Here is an 18,289-nt window from a genome sequence, read left to right as displayed (position 1 = left end):
GTGCGTAGGTGTTCGGGGGACGGCTCCTCCTCCCACTCCTTCTCGCCAAGGAAGGCACTTAGACACCCGTTAGGTGCTGTGCCAAATAGACTGCAGCCCCAAGAGCCAGCTCCACCCTCTCCTGGATGAAGATTTGCTCTCATACCACAAGATGGGGGAGAGCTCCCCATCTCTGCCTGTGTGGCGGGTGCCACTGCTCAGTGACAAACAGACTGCTTCCTGAGCCACACCACCACCAGCCCCACCTACGTGACCAGCAGACATGGTGTTTCGACAACCTCTGTCCCAAAGACTTTGAGCCTGGGAAAAATGTTCAGACATTTTTCCAGACTGTGACTGTTGAGGACAGGGAGACGCCAAGTAGGTCTTTATATTTTAAGATCTGACACAGAACCAGCACATAGTAGGTGCTCAGTAAATGGATGGACACATGCATGGAATGGGTGGGTGGGTAACTGGATGGATGGATGAATGGATGGATGGATGGGTGGATAAGTATGATGGGTGGGTGGATGGATAAATGGATGGGAGGATGGATGGGTGAATGGGTGGGTAGATGGATGGATGGATGGATAGGTGGATGGGTGGGTGAATGGATGAATGGGTGAATAGATGAATGGGTGAATGGGTGGGTCGATGGATGGATGGATAGACTAGTGAATGGATGGGTGGATGAATGGATGAGTGGATAGATGAGTGGATGGATGTGTGAATGGATGGATGGATGAGTGGGTGGACGGATGAGTGGATGGATGAGTGGATGGATGGAAAGATGAGTGGATGGGTGGATGAGTGGATGAGTGGATGGGTGGATGAGTGGATGGGTGGATGGATGGGTAGGTGGAGGGATGGATGGGTGGAAGATAGACAGATGGGCCGATGGTTTTGTTAAATGTGGCCACCCTACTAGCCTTGCTTTCCTGGAGAGCAGAGGCTGTGACTGATTCACCTCTGAATCCTGAACCCCAACAGAGAGAGTGTTCTGCAGGTTCTGATTAAGTACACACAATAGGTTGACAGGGAGTGGCCGGGGGCACGTGGCTTTCAGTAAACAGTGGTCCAGGGGCAGCCAGCAGATGTCGATGGAGTGAGCAGAGAGGGGATGCTCCTCACAGAGGGTTTGGCTGTGCTGGCCCTGGGCACCTGCCTTCCCTGCTCTACCTGGAGCTGAGAACCGAGGGGAAAAGCGCTGCCCATGGCCAGCAGTCTCAGGGCCAGTGTGACTATGGGAGCGGCCAGAGGAGAGTGCCCTGGGAGGGCAGCCTGTGAGAGCTCGGGGCAGGGCCTGGGGAAAGGGCAGGTGCGGGCCCTCCTGTCCTCTGTGGCCGCACCATCCTATCTCCATGTGCGGTGGGGGAGGTGGTCTGGGTGGCGGGTCCTGGGCTATAGATCTTCCTGATGAGCTGCTTGACTTGGGTTCGTGTTTCCACCTGCCTGAGCCTTGGAATTCTCATCTGTGAAATGGGTGAGACCAGGTGCCCAGGGCTGCTCTGCCCTGAGTGAGGTAAGGTAACTAGAGCACCCAGGAGGGCCTGCACCTGAGGCTCTGCCCCAAGCGCGCTGTCAGGACAGGTGATGGCCTGGCCCTGCCCCGGGGAAGCGCACTCTCCTCTCTCCTCTGTCTCCCGCTCATTCATAGGAACACACCTGGGAGGGTGGACATGGGCTTAGGGAGGACACTGGCAGGAACCCCACACTGCTATGTCACTGGTCTCCAACCCCAGGGCCTGGGTGGGCTGGCTCAGCAGGCCCACGGGCTCCTGGAGCAGCGCAAGCAGGCCCAGGAGCCACCAGCCCTGTGTCACGCTGTCACACTCCGTGCAGAGGCAGAGTCTGAAGGGTCAGGGCCTCGTTGCCTGAGACAAGTGACAGAACTTCCCTGCCTCAGTAGGCTTCCTCATGATATGTGCCTGGCCACGCAGTCCGCCCAGGTGCAGGGGGCAGCCTGGAGCTAACAGTCCAGGGCAGTGACACAGGCAGGCTGCCCTCCCGAGCCTGTGCCCCACACGAGAATTGGGGCAGTCCCTGGGGCAGCACTGGGGTAGGGCTTGGGGTGACAGAGCAGAGCTGTGCGGGGCAGTGACCCAGAGTCGGGGCAAAGGGTCAGGGCAAAGGGTCAGGCAGCGGCTCAGGTTGGGTCCTGGCTGAAGCCCAGGTGGCCTGTGGTGGCCTGTGGTGGCTGTGTGGCCTCGGGCAGGCCACCCGCTCTTCTGCGCTGCCCTACTTGTGAAGCGAGCGTGGCAGCCCCAGCTGCTGCCTCCTGAGGTGGCCAGCAAGGCCCCCGTGAAGGAGGGTGAGCTTCGTAAACCGTCCTGTGAATGGGAGGGGGACAGAACACCGCACACCAGGCTCCCACAGGCGGAGGCCAGGTCTCGTCTGCCGCAGGAGCAGGAGGCCCTTGGGGAGGCACAGAGGCAGAGACCTCAGACCCAGGAGGGCCAAGAGGCAGTGGGGTGTGGGGATCTGATGCTGGCCACCCTGATGCCATCTCCACCTGTTCTTTTCCAGGGCTGTGTCTGGGGTGGACACCGACCCCAACCTGGTCCACATGGAAGCCCAGGACCTCAGTGGAGGTAAGGAGGAGGGGCGTGGTTGCAGGGGTCTCGGTGACCTGCCCCCACCCCGCCGAGCCCTGCCCCTGCTCAGCCTCAGCGGTGGCCCTGCAGGCCGACCGCGCCGTGTTATGAAGAGGCATGATTTTAAATGTGCTTGTTTCCCCGCTGGGGATCCACTGAAGCCAAGGAGCTCCGCTCCAGTGGAAAAATCTATTAAGAGGGTGATTTGTTCTGGCCCCTGAGCATCTACGCTTCTGCTCACACTGTCCTGCCAGAGTGTGCCGAGCCTGAGGTGTGCGGGCTCCCCCGGCCCCAGCCGAGACAGGGGCCGGGCTGCCCAGCCCACTGGCCTCCTCCAGGGAGCCAGGGCCTCGCAGGCTGCTCTGTATCCCTCCAGGAGGAGCACTGAGAAGGGAACCACAGAGGGTCCTAGAGCCCAGGGTGTTTGAGCACCATGGAATGTTCTGGAACAACAGAGATGAGAGGACCATAGATTGTACCTCTGTCCACCAAATGCAGATATGAACAGGACAGGCCCCTGCCTGGTGCGTGATGGCGCCAACAGGACTACCTTAGCAGCAGCAGGACCCGCATGGCGGGCAGCAGGGGCGTGCTGGGCGGGGGAGGGGGAGGTCAGGGCATGAGGACGGGCCTGTGCTAGGTGCTTGCTGGCCACGCCTGCCTGCTCACGCCTGGCTCTCCCTTCTGCCGCTGGGCCTGTCCCTGTGCAGACTGGCCAGGCCGTGTTAACCAGGGCAGGCCTGGTGGGCAGCAGGGCAGCGGTCCCTGTGGGGACTGGGCCCCGCAGGTGGAGTCCCAGTGAGACCCAGGGCAGGTGCCTCCCCGTCCTCAGCTCTCTGTGGGGCCCACCACGGGGCCGGGAGGTGGGCCGCGGTCATTGTGGGTCCCCTCTTGATAACCAAGTTTGCCAGACAAGGTCATGGAGAATCCTCCCCCACTCCCGCCACCCTCTCTCGTCCTCTGGGGTCTTCACCAAGCCCCAAACACCCTGGCCCCGTGCAGGTGGCACAAGGACACCACTCACAGCAGGGCAGGTTGTCCTTGTGACACCCAGCTGCCCACCAGGGAGAAAGAGGCCCACGTCCTAGAGGGGCCAGCCGTCCTGGCAGAGAGGGGCCACAGCAGCCAGCTGCACTTGAAGAGCCCCCAGGGTCGCCTGGCCCCACGCTCCCCAAGACCCACCTGGCAAACACCCCGCCCGCCGGGCAGCCCTTCAGAGCCAGGCTCGCTGGACCTGGAGTGCCCCCTCCCGATCTCGCCCCACCCTCCCGCCAGCCTGGCCCACCAGAGGGCCACTCTGCACGCTCACAGCCCTGCCGCCTCCCCACCGTCCCCAGAGCCCCCACCCCTGCCACCACTCCTCTGTGCCTCACAGCACCCAGGGCCCTGCCTCGAGCTCCAGCTGGGGCTGTGGACTCCCCCGTGTCCCAGGAGACTGCTGAGTGCTAATGCCCTGCGCAGGAGCCAGGGCCACCCTGGGAGGATCTGCACAAGCTCTGCAAATCCCCTTCCTGGCTGGCCAGGCTTCTTCCCTGTCATGGACAGAAGGAGCCCAGTGCCCATGTCACAACCGTGGTGACCTCGTGCCAGGCTGCTCTCTCAGGGGGCGGTCATCTCTACTTGCAAGGCCAGAGGCCCACAGGCGCCTCGCTCCCTGTGCAGGGACTTCACTGGGCAGGCAGCACAGCAGGGCAGCGGGCACAGCACAGGGCAGTGGGCACAGCACAGGGCAGCGGGCACAGCACAGGGCAGTGGGCACAGCAGGGCATTCCCTCCAACCCAGCAGCACCCTCACGGGGGCCTAGCTCAGGAGACACCAGGCCCAGGACAGCGAGGCCTGCTGGGGACAGGAAGAGCCAATGGGGGCGAGGGGGTGGGTGAGTGAGCACAGTGTGGGTGACCTGGGACTGCCCCTGAGTCTGGCTCTCACTCCGCACCGAGTCCCTGCAGGCCAGCAGCCCTACAATCTGAGCTGGCCCTGAGGCTGACAGGACATGGCCACTCTACAGCATGCTTGGTGGTTGGTTGGGGTCAGAGGCGCCCTTGTGCCTGCTCTGTGTCACCGTCCCAGCTGTGCATGGAGGCCCAGCCCTCCCTCTCTTGGTGGTAGTGGACGTAGGGTGTGGGTCTTCCTGGCCCAGAGCCAGCCCTCATAACTGTTCATGCCACCCTGACACCGGGGCCGTAGGCAGGAGGTGAGCCCAAGGTGCTGTGGCCTCCGTGTCCCTCCCTGGGCTGCAAGTTGGTGTGTCAGCCAAGTCCCGCTCCTGGGCCACCAGCTGGGAAGAGCGTCCCTAAGGCTGCAGGCTCCCGAGGCTGTGAACCTGCAGAGCTCCCACACCTACAGACGCAGCCGCCCGGCCGGGCCAGCACTCAACGTGCCCAACGTAAACACCCGAGGAAGGCGGGGAGCTTTTGCTTTGAGTCGGGGATAAGCACACTCAGTGCCACACACTCCCGCCCCGCTTAGTGTCAGGGCCTTTGGGAGGGTGGGGGCCCTGAAGGTCAGGGGCTGTGAGGGCCTGTTGCTACCCTGGTTGTCCCTACCCATGGGCAACGGCTGGTCCCAGTGCTGAGGACCTAATAGTCTCCTCTCAGCCCTCCTGGCCAGGGCGGCTGGGCGGGCCCCAGGTGTGACCACAAGGCAGGTCCTTTAAAATCCGAACCCACACACAGAACGGCCACAGCAGGGCAGGGTCATCGGGCCAATGCTCAGTCGTCGCAGTCTGAATACTGGACACTTCACGGCCCTGGGCTGGCTCTTATCTCCTGCAGGTTTTCGCTACGTCACCTGCCAGATCCACAATTGCTCCGATAAGACACTAACAGCCCCGTTCACAGGCCCCATCGACCACAGCTCGCTGACCGTGCAGGACGATTACGTCTTCTTTAAGGTGAGGCTGCTCCGGGCTCTGCAAGGTGGCGGTGGGCACGGAGGTGGTGGAGACGCTCGGGAAATGGGGGCATCCAGGGAAGAGGCCACAACACGGCTGACTTCCTCTCAAGGGCTTCTCAGCAGGGCCACACCCACACTGCCCCTGCCGCCACCCCGAGGCCCTAACTGCCAGCACCTGGGCTGGGGCACTGCTGGTGCCACCCAGAAGCTGCCCACCGGAAGCCTCCCGCCTCTGGCCCCAAACCCAAACCCATTCTGCCACTTGTTTCTTCAGTGACCTGGGACACTCAGGCTGTCTCTGGGCATTGCCCTTGACTGCCAGCCACCAGCTGTCCACACCCCAGTGACGAGGACTTGCTGCCTGTGCCCCAGTGCCCTGAGTCACAGATGGGCCACCGGCAGCAACCACAAGGTCCGAGCCAGCTCAGAAACTCCAGTCGCCTGGCCAGGCGGGGGGCTTCCTCGTGGCCGTGGCTTCCCCAGGCCCCTGTCCTCAGGCCAGCTGGAGCTGTCACCAGCTCACTCTGAGAGCCAGAGGCAGGTGCTCTGGCTGCAGTCACTGGTCCCATCTGCTCTCCTGCTGAGAACAGCCTAGAGGGCCCCTAGAGTGTCCCCTCCCCCGAGGGCTGGCCCTCCACGCTCCAGCCTTCTCTGCCCTCCTGCCCACGCAGCGTGAGCTGAGGCCACTGTGGAGCTTGGGCTGGAACAGGCAGGGCAGCGCCGCCCCCACAGCAGCCTGAGGGGCCTGACCCTGCCCAGCCTGCCCCCAGCCCTGCCCCATCTCCACTGCTCTCGGCCAGCACCCAGGCACTGGGCAGCGGTCCCTGGCCATGGAATGCTGCACTCTCCCCCACTCTGATGCCTGCCCCCACCGCCACTGCAGGACCCTCCTCCTGGAGCCCCCCCGCCCAACCTCCACTGCAGGACCCTCCTCCTGGAGCCCCCTCCCACCTCCACTGCAGGCCCTGGAGCCCCCTCCCACCTCCACTACAGGCCCCTCCTCCTGGAGCCCCCCCCCCCCCCCCCCCCGTGCCCAATCTCCACTGCAGGCCCCTCCTCCTGGAGCCCCCCTCCCCCCCCCCGCGCCCAATCTCCACTGCAGGCCCCTCCTCCTGGAGGCCCCTCCCACCTCCACTGCAGGCCCCTCCTCCTGGAGCCCCCCACCCCATCTCCACTGCAGGCCCCTCCTCCTGGAGCCCCCTCCCACCTCCACACTGCAGACCCCTCCTCCTGGAGCCCCCTCCCACCTCCACACTGCAGGCCCCTCCTCCTGGAGCCCCCTCCCACCTCCACTGCAGACCCCTCCTCCTGGAGCCGCCCACTGCCCCCCACTGCAGGCCCCTCCTCCTGGAGCCCCCTCCCACCTCCACTGCAGGACCCTATGGAGTTATCCCACCCCACCTCCACTGCAGGCCCCTCCCCCTGGAATCACCCCACCCCACCTCCACTGCAGGCCCCTCCTCCCCACCTCCCTGACCCAGCCAGGCCCCCAGGCCCACAGGCTTTCACCGCGGTTCCCTCCCCTGTGCCGGCTCCCCGCCCGCGCCACCTGCCCCGGCCTCCAGCACCTGCCTGCGTCTCTGCAAGTGTCCACGGCCCACCATAGCTGAGGCCACCGTATGTCACACAGAGTGTTGTCTGACGCGGGCAGTGTGGCCTGCATTGCCCTGGGACCGCCAGCAGCTCCAACAGGGGTGCCCTCAGGGGCTACGTGGCTCTGGGCTGTCAGGACACAGGTCACCGATGACCAGACATCTCAGGGTCCTGTCCAGGAGGGACCACACCAGGGTGTCCGACACAGGGAGGGTGAGCTGCAGGCTCCCTGCTCCCGGCCAGGACCGGGTTCCAGTCTCGGACTGGACCACCACCTTCTCCATGGCTCTCACACTTGATGGTGCCCCACATTGTCTCTTCCACCAGGCGACAGTGGCCTTGTCCTGGCCTGCTGCTGGGTGACCTATGATGGACAGGCCCATGGGGATGACACAGTGTCCCCTGCAGCCCCAAGTCCCATTGGACAGGCCTGCTCTGCTACAGGGGCCCTGGAGCTATGTGGGGCGGCCACTCCCTCCTGCCCTCCTCCCTCCTGCCTCCTCCCTCCTCCCATCCTCCCTCCTCTCCTCCCCCCTCCTCCTCTCCTCCCGTCCTCCCTCCTTCCTCTCCCTCCTCCCCTCCTCCCTCCTCCCTCCTCCTTCTTCCCTCCTCCCCTCCTGCTCTCCTCCCCTCCTCCCTCCTCCCTCTCCCTCCTCCCTCCTCCCCTCCTGCTCTCCTCCCCTCTTCCCCTCCTCCCTCCTCCCCTCTTCACCTCCTCCCTCCACCCCTCTTCCCCTTCTCCCTCCTCCCTCCTCCCCTCTTCACCTCCTCCCTCCTCCCCTCCTGCTCTCCTCCCCTCCTCCCTCCTCCCTCTCCCTCCTCCCTCCTCCCCTCCTGCTCTCCTCCCCTCCTCCCTCCTCCCTCTCCCTCCTCCCTCCTCCCCTCCTGCTCTCCTCCCCTCTTCCCCTCCTCCCTCCTCCCCTCTTCACCTCCTCCCTCCTCCCCTCTTCCCCTTCTCCCTCCTCCCTCCTCTCCTCCTCCCTCCTCCCCTCCTGCCCTCCTGCCCAGGGCTCAGTGGGCATCTCTGGTCTCTTCTGCCTGAGGCTCTCCAAGGCACTCTCTCTAAGAGAAGTCCTGTGACCTGGGTGCTGGGGATCAGGGCCGTGAGAGGAGGGCCTGGAGCAGGGGCCGCGTGGACTCCCAGGGAGGGCCGTTTGGCACGGGGCTCCTTGTCTGTCCGTCTCAGGCAGACAGGAGCTGAGGGACAGGGTGCCTCAGAGCTGACAGCGCGCCGTGTCCATCGGGATGGCCAGGCTTGACAGAACTCCAGCCCCTTACGATGGTCTTCCTCCCTCCTTCCCTCCTCCCTCCCTCCCTCCTTCCTGTCCTCCCTTCCTTCCTCCACCTTCCCTCCCTCCCTCCCTTCCTTCCACCCTCCCTCCCTCCCTCCCTCCCTCCCTTCTTTCCTCCTTCCTCCCTCCCTCCCTCCCTCCTTCCCTCCTCCCTCCCTCCCTCCTTCCTCCCTCCCTCCCTCCCTCCTTCCCTCCTCCCTCCCTCCCTCCTTCCCTCCTCCCTCCCTCCCTCCTTCCCTCCCTCCCTCCCATCCTTCCTCCTCCTCCCTCCCTCCCTCCCTCCCTTCTTTCCTCCCTCCCTCCTCCCTCCCTCCCTCCCTTCCTTCCTTAGGCGACTTCTACAAACCGGACTAAATACTACGTCTCTTATCGACGCAGTGACTTTGTCCTGATGAAGCTGCCCAAGTACGCGCTGCCAAAGGTAAGGGCAGCCCCCTCCCCTGGTGCTGTGGCCAGACGCCCCGGCCACACTGCCTGGCGGGCAGTGCGACTCAGGCCAGGACTGGCAGGAACAGGTGGCCAGCCACTACCCGCCTCCCCACCCGCCCCCATCCTCCTGCTCCAGGGTGCCCACTCCGCCCTGCCTCGGGGCCTGTGCCCACCCTCCGCCTGGCTCACACCGACCCAGCGCTCGCTCACAGGCCTTCTCAGGAGAAATGTCACTTGCCTGTGACTCCCAGCTGGCCCAGGCCTCTGTGTTCCGCCCTGTCTGCCCCTCTCCTTGCTGACACCAGCTTGGTGACCTGAACTCCCAGGCTCTTACCTGCCATCGCCAAGCGCAGGGAGGGTTTCTGTTATTCACCTCTGCCTTCTGGCTTCCTGGTATGTTGCCCGGCACATAGGAGGGGCTCCGTTAATGACGCTTCCTTCCGTTGGGTAGACAGGCAAGGAAAGGTCCTGGGGCTGCCCTAACCCTGCCCCAAGCCCTGCCTCAGGACCTGACTGTGACCCTCACCCTGCCAATGTGTTATTCCAGGGATGCAGGGAAGGTGAGGAAGTTCAGAGAGGCTCAGTAAGCTGTTGGAGGTCACATATCTAGTTGGAAACAAGAGCAGGCCTCGAACACAGGCCTCAGGCAGTGAGCCCAGCCTCATGCTGCATCCTCCTCCAGGGGGCTGGCAGGATCTCTGCCCCACTGTGCAAACTGCACAGCCACAGCCCGAGGCTTCGCTCCTCCACACACATTTATTAAGCACCAACTATAAATCCTTCACGGGGCTAGGCGGTGGTGCTGGAGCTGCAAACCAGGTGCCCGGCTCCTGCCCTTGTGGGGTTTCCAGATGCGGGGCAGCCACAGTCGGGTAGATAGACGTTGAAACGGCTGCTCCTCCCGACGCGCGCTGTGGAGAGGACAGAGGCAGAGGCGGGGCGCGTGGACGGCAGCAGTGCCACCTCTGTGCACTGAGGCCCCAGGACTGGGAACGGTTCCCTTTGGGAAGAGCTGGGGAAAGCCGTTGGGGCACAGGGCAGAGCCAGGTCCTGGGCAGAGCCGGGCTAGAGGCAGGGAGCAGGGGTGGCCCAGGACAGCACTGCTGGGCCTCCTGCCGGGGCTGGGCCTCTACCGTCCCTGGCTCCCGGGCTGCTGCGCTGGCACCTTCCGAGCCCCTGAGCCAGAGTGGGAAGGGTCCCGAGGCCTTTGGAGCATCTCCTTAGAAAGGACAGAAGGAGTCGGAAAGGAGAGGAGGAGGAGCAGGCTGACAGACGGAGTCCGGCCTGGCTGGGTGCACAGAGCAGGCGCAGCTGTGTCGGGGAGGGACTGTCACTTCTGGGGGCTGCAGCACAGAAGGGACCTGTGCCTTGGGCCTTTGTCCCCCCAGCGCCCTGCTCCCTGCTCCCCAGGCTGGCAGGGGTCCTAAAGAGCCTGTGGCCGCAGGTCATGACCTCTGTGGCCTTCAGCCATGGCCATGCCCCCTTCTCAGGCCGCTGCCCCTAGCCCAGCCTCTCCCCGGCTCAGGGCGGAGCCTCTGCTTCGGCCAGCGGCTCGAGTTTCCTAACAGATTCGGTTGTTTTACGGTGGATTCATAACCTCTCCTCCCCTCACCCCATCTTTCCTCCCTTTTCAATCCTGCGCAGCCTCATGCGAGGAGAGGAGAGGCTCTCACGGCCTCCCTCCCCCCCAGTGTCCTGGCCACAGGCCTCTCGTCCCCAGGAATTTTCTAGAACCATTCCCGAAACCCACTTTAAGTGACGAACCCTCGGCCAAGGACGGGGTCTTCCTGGCCAGGCCACACTCCTGGACGCGGGGGCCATTTCCTATCCCTGCTGCCCATAGGGCCGGGCCCTGGGCCTCTTGAACTTCCTCAGGGTGAAGCGCGAGGACTCCCTGGACCCAGGGTGTGTCTTCCTGTGACTTTGTGGCTTTCTAAAAGATGGCACCTGCCACCACCATGCTGGGGCAGGCCACCCAGCACAGGGGCTAAACAATGGATCAACACCATCCTGAGAAAGGCCCACTGCTGGACCTGCTGGACGGAGACCGGACCCGGCAGGGGTCTCGAGACGCGGGGACCAGGCATCAGGAGGAAATCCAGAGCAGCTGGCAAAGGCAGCACCTCGAGGGACAGGAGCCAGCGAAGGGACAGAGCGCGTCCCCATGGGGAAGGAAGGTCCGGCAGAGGGCTCTCGGAGGCCCCCGGGGCAGGTGGACCTGGAGGGTCCTGAAGTGGCCCAGCCAGCACCAGCAGCCCTCGGATGGCATCGAGCAGACACACCCTGGGGTCCTCGCGCGGGGGCCGGGGGGAGGCGGTGGCCAAGGACGCCGGCCCCGAAACACGTGAGCATGGCTCTAGCAGGCCCGGGGACCGCCAAGCGCAGCCAGAGCCACCCGCAGGCTGCCGAAGCAGAGGCCAGGAGCCGGCGTGACAGCCCCGGAGACGGGCCACCTGTCACAAGCCGCTCTCAGTAAGATGGAGCCAGTCTTGTCACAGAGCCCCAGAGGCGCAGCCAGCTCTGGCCCGCACCCAGGCGGCTCTCTCAGCCCCTCCGCGCCCTGCTTATCAGGTCTGTGGGAGTTTCCGCTGTTGTGCTCACCAGAATGTGCTGCTTCTCCACCCAAACTCCCTCCCGCCTGCCTGCCTGTCCCTCTCTTCTGACACCCTCGTGTCCTCGTCTCTTGGGTTACTGTGGACACTCGTGGGGCCCCGTCATGCCCACCCTGCCCTTCATCTCGCGCAGCAAACCCAGAGTTCAGCTGCCACGCTGCTGCCTGCAGGAGGACTGCGTTTCCCAGCTTCCCCTGCAGCCACAGGCCACAGGCCACAGAGGCCACAGGGACCAGGCTTTAGAACGACTCGTTCATGGAGTTTCCTTGTCCCTCCGGAGCCCAGCCTTCCTCCCTGTCTCCTTCCTGCTGCGGGTGTCGGTACAGTGGCTGAGCTTCAGCTCCTCTGGGCCACGAGGACAAGGGCCACGTCCTGGGGCAGCAGAGCCGTGGCAAGAAGCAGCCCAGTCGCTGGTGACCAGTGGAGCCCCCACCCTGCACTGCCTGCCCCTGGACCTCTCTCGCCTGCAGGAGAGTGACTGTCCGTCTTCTCTAAGTCCCCCCCTCCCCCGTTTTTACTACTGGCAGGGAACCGAGTTCTGCCTGGTCGCGTTTGCTGGTGAGCAGGCATCTCCGCAGCCTCCGGGGCTGGGCACACACGGGCTTAACACTGGGGTGGACACGCCACGCTTCATTTCTTAAAAACGTCAATGCGACTTTATGCGGAATTCACCACACCTACAACACTCCCCCTGCCAGGACTTCAGGGGCCCCTTCTCAGTCTGGGCACCCGGAGGGAGGTGTGCGGCCTCCACCCTGCCAGCGAGCGAGAAGCACCCGCAGCTCGACAGCCTCCCAAGCACCTTGAAAAGGCTCCTCGTCGCCAATTCCACAGTCACCCTCAGAATTGACGTCAAGCAGGTCACCAGAGGCGGGTCTGTGGGAGCCCAGGACCGTCTCGCTCCTGTTGAAAATGCCCAGGGCTCACCAGCGTGGACTGTCCCTCTGCACAGCACAGCGTGCTGTCCCTGAGAGCGGTGTCCAGGACGATCCCCACGGCAGAGAAAGCGCACCCAGGAAACGTGCGAGATAGGAAGCCACCGTGGGAAAGGGTGTGGGAGGGTCAGGGTCAGAAAGTCCCACAAACATCTTCAGTGCTAATGCCAGGTCTCTCCAGGGTGGCACTGAAGATCACTCTGTGCCACTCCTGCCCTGTCCCTGGTCCCAGATCCCAGGGACCACTACGCAGGGCATCTTCCAGGCACAGAGGACCAAAATCTGAATCCATGCAGCCCCCAGGAGTGCCAGTTGCTGGGGAGCCGCCCCCGATGCCCAGCACACAGGGCCTCGGTGCACCCGGGCTGCGGAGCCTCAGCCTGACCGCAGTTGGAAGCTCTGCCATGGCCAGACTGACACATAGGCCCCCTGGTGGGCAGCCATGGTGACAAAGCCCCTCGGCCACGGCTCCCACGGGAGCTTCCTGAACACCCACCGACTCCCACCTCTCAAGGGGCCACCAGGCCCCGGGGCCTCCGTGACCCTTCCGCTCTGCTTGCTTCTTGGTGCCTTTCACTCCTGTGTGTCACAGTCATGTCCACAGACACAGCCATGGGCTGTCCCGTTTTCCGGGTGCATGGCAGGTGCTCCACGATGTCACCTCTCTCTTCCACAAAGGCCCCTTCAGCTGCACAGCATAGGGCCCAGCTGGCAGCGTGGTGGAGGGCCGGGTCTCCGTGTGCAGAGTCATCACAGCTGAGGATGCAGCTTGGCCGCAGAACCCGAGGCTCAGCCCGAGGTTGCTACAGGGAGAAGAGCCCGGGCAGTGGCCACCCGCAGCCCCGCACCCTGGGAACCCTAGGGTCAGAGGGCAAAAAATGTTCAGCACAAACGGGGCACGTGGGTGCATGTCTGTCATCCCAGTGACTTGGGAGGCTGAGGCAGGAGGTTGCAAGTTCAAAGCCAGCCTCAGCAATTCAGTGAGACCCTAAGCAACTCAGCGAGACCCTGTCTCTAAATGAAATATAACAAGGGCTGGGGATGGGGCTCAGTGGTTAGCACCCCTGGGTTTCAGTCCCCATGCAAAAAAAAACAAAGGTTCAGATCGACAGAAGACCAAGCCAGAGGCTGGAGAGCCACAGAGCATGGCTGAGAGACCAGGCCGTGTGGCCGCCTCTGTCCAGGCTCCCACGCAGCTTGTGGCCTGGGGAAGGAGCCACCACCAGGGCCAGCCTGGCTGCCTCCTCGTGGGATTTCTTTTCTTTCTGAATTCTAATCTGAACTGACCCGAGACCACCTTGCCGAGCCTGGAGCTGCCTGGCCTGCCGCTCCCCGAGGGGGAAGCCCAGGCTGAACCAGCGCCGGCTGCTCCTTCCCACGCTCCCTTCTCCACGCTCCCTCCCAGGGAAGCCCTCCCTGACCGCCCTGGGGCCCCAGGCTGGGTGACAGCTGCACAGGGAAGCAGGCTGACCACAGCTCCCGTGTCGGGTCATCGGGCAGTGAAGATATCCTGGGACCTGAGTCTCCGGGTCGGCCCTGGGACTCCTCCTGCCCCATCTACGTTCCCGGGGGCTGGACGCCATCCAGCTCTGCATCCCCGTGCCAGGGCAGCGCTGGCCCCATGTGGGGCAGGGAGCCCACCCCGGTCATGCTGGCCATGTGGGTGCTTGGAGGAACCCGCTGGGTGGCAGGACAGCCTGCCTGAGGGGGCAGGAGGAGGGTGGCCTGGTATGGAGGGTCCAACCCTCACCCCGGGGAGGTGAAGGGGTTGTCTAGGGCCACGGAGCCACGCGTGGAGAGCCAGGGTGCAGATCCAGATGGCTTGACCCCAAGGGAGCCAGGGGGGCCGCGGCCGTGCGGGCCCTGACCCCGCCGCTGTCCCCCAGGACCTGCAGATCATCAGCACGGACGAGAGCCAGGTGTTCGTGGCAGTGCAGGAGTGGTACCAGGCGGACACCTACAACCTGTACCAGTCGGACCCGCGTGGAGTGCACTACACGCTGGTGCTGGAGAACGTGCGCAGCTCGCGGCAGGCCGAGGAGAGCGTGGTCATCGACGTCCTAGAGGTGGGCACGGCTCGTGGCAGGGGCACCCCTCCCTGTCCTGTCCCCACACGCTGTCTCAGGGGTCTGCAAACATCTCTGAAGGGCCAAACGTATTAGGCCAAGAGGGTTCGTGCAGGTCTCCCGAGTCCGGGAGACACCTCAGGAAGTCCAGAGTGCAGTGGCCACTCAGTGCGAGCTTTGGTAATGGGAAGAAGGGGGTCCAGGGACAGCCCCCCACAGAGTGGGTACTGCACTGGAGGGCATCTGCGGAGCCTTTCCCAACACAGATGCAGCCTCAGCTCCCTCCCAGGATGGAAACTGGCCTCCACGTGGGGCAGTCCTGCCTAGTCCAGCCTAGTGCCCGGGGCCTCTTTCCCCTGCCAGCCGTGAGCTGCCCTCCCTGGGGTCCCGTTCTCCTCTGTCTCCCTCGCCAGCCTCCTCTGCTCTGGCCTCCGGCTCCAGCATGGATGGAGGCTCTGGTGCAGACTCTTGGCTCCCGGCCAGGGCTCTCGATGGGCCACGGTGTCCCCAGCCCTGCCCACCAGGCTCCCCTCCTGGACTTTTTCTAGCCAGGGAGCAGGAAGGGTACTCAGCCCATGCACCGCTCAGGAAGCTGCGGGTCAGAGAAGGCGGACAACCCAGACACCCCAGGTCAGCAGGGACAGCAGCACCAGCCCAGGGCTGCCTGCTCCTGGCTCCTCTGGACTGTCAACCACAGTGTGGTGCCACTGTCCCAGGAAAAGTAAAGAACAGTGGGTTACGAGGGACCCCATTCATCAGAGCTACTCCCGAGCACAGCAGGGCTCAGCACACTGCAGGGAGGCCGGGAGCACCCACGGGGTGACAGGACTGGTGTCTGTGAAGAGCCGGGTGAGCCGCAGCCCGGAGCCCACAGGGGCTGTGCCCGGGGCCCTGAGCCGGGACCAGCTCCTCGTGCCCTCTCCTGCAGGGCTGAGAGCCAGCTCACCCCAGCATGCCCTCTGTGGTCCCAGGCCGTCACTGTCCATGGCTAAGCTGGCCACAGGCCCACAGCTGGGCACAGAGCTCAGCCAGGCTCAGCCCCATGACATGGAGCCTGGGTCCCGGGCCTGGAGCCACTTCTCACTGAGAAGCTGGGCCTGGCTGGAGGAGCCTGTTGCTGGTGCCGAGTCTGGAGGGCCAGTCCCCGTCTTTTAGGACAGTGGCACAGCCACCGTGGTGCAGGTTGGTCCGCAGGCCTGCAGCTGCCACCCCAGCAGGCGCACCCCGAAGCCTCATGGGCAGAGGCCAGGCAGGGTACCTCAGGTCACGGCCTCCCGCTGTGCCTTGCAGGCCCACAGTGGACCAGGCGTGGATTCGCCACGGGTCAGAGCTCGCTCGAGAGCTGAGAAGCAGCCCAGCGCTAGGCACCTGCTGGGTTTCTAACTCCACCCGCCTGTGCCTATAAGACCATGTCCCAAGGCAAAGAGCACAACCCTGCTGCCCTGCATCACCCCATGAAGCCAGCCCCCAAGTCCCACAGGGTCCAGCTCTGAAAGGCCACTCAACCCCTCCCGACTGTGGGAGAATAGTGGCCCCCAAAATGTCCACATCCTAGTCCTCTGAACCGTGACCTTCACCTCGCAGGGCCAAGAGGCTCCTGGAGGAGATTAAGGACTTTTGCTGGAGCTACAGAGGGGTGCAGCCCTGCTGACGGGACGGGGGGACGCTGTCAGACTCCTGACCTGCGGAGCTGGAGGGCCAAGCCCTGCCTGCTGTCACAGCAGAGGATGCCGACGCTCCACCCCCAACCCCGTCCCGCCAGCACCCCGCAGGGGGTGGACAGCCCACAGACCTGCACACTGAGGACGGCAGACGCACCAGCCTCCTGAGGCTGCAGGAGTGACACGGTGGCCTGTATTTGGCTCAGCGCCTGCCACTTAGAAGCCACTAATGACTGTTATTTCCATCAGCGTAACTACAGTCCTTGGGTGCAGGAACCCAGCTCCCGGAGCCTCAGTCTCCTGAGGTGTTTTGCAAGAAATAATAGCAAGCCCTGTGCTGAGGCCGACCGCTGCCCACAGGCGGGGCGAGCAGGAGTCTTGAGCCTGTTCACAGCACAGAACATGGGCCCAAGACATCCACGCAGCAGGAGCCTGCAGAAATATCTCTGTGCAGGAGTGCAGGTGTAACTGAGGAACGGAAAACCTGCACTCGTCTTCCAGGTCAACTAGTGACCACCCTGGGTGTGGGCGAACCACAGCCCTGGGCCTCGGGGACCCTTGAGGGAGAAAGCAGTGACAGCCTGGGCCCGTCCAGAGCATTCTGGGTTAGCATGGACCCCCCGGCCCTTGCTCCTGACATTTCCAGTGGCAACTGAGCTGCTGGAGTCCCAGGAGGGGACCCAGATGCAGAGCCCTGGTGTGGGACCTGCAGGCCCGACCGAGTGAGGTGAGGTGAGCCCTGAGCTCTGGATGAGATCCGTGGCTGGGGTCATGGGCAGGCCAGGGGACCTGCTTCACCGTCGGGTGGTCAGCTGGTCCTGGGAGCAACTTGTCCAGGCCTTGGAGCTGAGAGAACCAGCCTCCTGGAGCCCAGGCCTGGAAGCCTTGCCCCAGGCCCGGCTCACCCCTAGCAGGAGCTCCGGCTGAGCAGGCTGCGGGGGCACGGTGGCTGTGTGGGCTTTAGAGAGCGGCCACAGGCCTTCACAGTCCTTCCTGCATTTTCCCAGGTCAGAGGGGTGAAAGGGGTCTTCCTGGCCAACCAGAAGATTGATGGGAAGGTGACGACGCTCATCACCTACAACAAGGGCCGCGACTGGGACCACCTGAGGCCGCCCAGCACCGACATGAACGGGAAGCCCACCCACTGCCAGCCCGTGAGTGCTCTGCCCTCTGTGGGGACGTGGGGTGCCTGCTGCCTCCCCGGGGGCATTGGGAGTGACTGAAGGACCTGAGACATGCGAGTCCCCGCCCTGGGCATGGTGGAGAGGGGCACAGAGACCTACAGGCCCAGGGAGCTATAGCCATGGCGTGCTGTGTCACACAACCAGGGACAGGCTCCCTGGATGGCAGAGAGGGAGTGACCATGTTCCTGTCCTGCCTCCCCGCTCTGGGGCCAGTGCAGGTGGGTTCCCAGGACAGACGGGGCAGCCAGCAGCTTCCCAGCCCACCTGTGGCACCTGCCACGTCTCCTTGGCCAACAGCCAGGTCTGGGGACATACTCTGCTCGAGGGGGTGAGAGGCATAGAGTGATACTGCCACCAGAGGCCACAGGCCCCTGAGCCGGGACCAAGGGGTGGCCAAGCCATGGGCTCCTATGCAGGACCCACCCGCCTGGGGATGCTTCTGCATGGACACAGGTGTGCAGTGCCCCTTGCATCCTAGAGAGTCCCCAAGTTTCTGGGTGCCCAGCCCCGTGTGGCCCCTGCTGGTGAGGAGGGCAAGGCAGCGCTAGGAGCCCTGGCCTTCCCTGCCCTGGCTTGAGGTGAGCTCACGGCCGGCTGCAGCAGGGAAAGAGGCTGGCCGGGCCATGGGTCTAGCCAGGCCCTCGCTGTCCCCTGCCCGGGGGCCCACCTCTCCCAGGGCCTCTCTCCTGGCTTCTGTGGGGAGCTTGCCTGACCTTTGCCCAGCGTGGGCTGCTCAGGAGGGGCAGGGCTGGAGCTTGCTCCAGGGTTGGACCTGACAGAGCTGCAGCTCAGCCCCCTGCTGACGCCACGGTCTGCGTCCCTCTGCCTCTGAGCCTCTGCTGGAAGGGAACAGGATAGCAATCCCTGGTGGCCTTTGGTGAGGGGGACGTGAAATGGCCTGCACTCCCTTCCCAGGCCCTAGCACAGAGCAAGCCGCAAGGAACCCCCTCCCACTGTCCCCAAGCCCAGGATGCCCCGTCCCTCTCCCTGCCCACAGAACTCCTACTGACGCCTAGAGACCCTGCCCGTTGTCCACTCCACTGAG

At 64.2% G+C, this 18,289-nt stretch overlaps 1 protein-coding gene across 1 annotated transcript in view; it reads left to right on the top strand.

The window, feature by feature from the left end:
* The window catches only part of Sorcs2 (sortilin related VPS10 domain containing receptor 2), a 347,236-nt gene that overhangs the window by 293,662 nt on the left and 35,285 nt on the right, over window positions 1-18,289 (top strand). The window contains exons 6-10 of the mRNA XM_071614778.1: window positions 2,509-2,573; window positions 5,352-5,470; window positions 8,689-8,778; window positions 14,220-14,399; window positions 17,068-17,214. Coding sequence (XP_071470879.1) covers window positions 2,509-2,573; window positions 5,352-5,470; window positions 8,689-8,778; window positions 14,220-14,399; window positions 17,068-17,214 — 601 coding nt within the window. The remainder of the gene's footprint in view (window positions 1-2,508; window positions 2,574-5,351; window positions 5,471-8,688; window positions 8,779-14,219; window positions 14,400-17,067; window positions 17,215-18,289) is intronic.

Source organism: Marmota flaviventris, chromosome 7 (genome assembly GCF_047511675.1).
Source record: "Marmota flaviventris isolate mMarFla1 chromosome 7, mMarFla1.hap1, whole genome shotgun sequence".
Lineage (NCBI taxonomy): Eukaryota > Metazoa > Chordata > Mammalia > Rodentia > Sciuridae > Marmota > Marmota flaviventris.
This window is presented reverse-complemented; position numbering and strand designations above follow the sequence as displayed.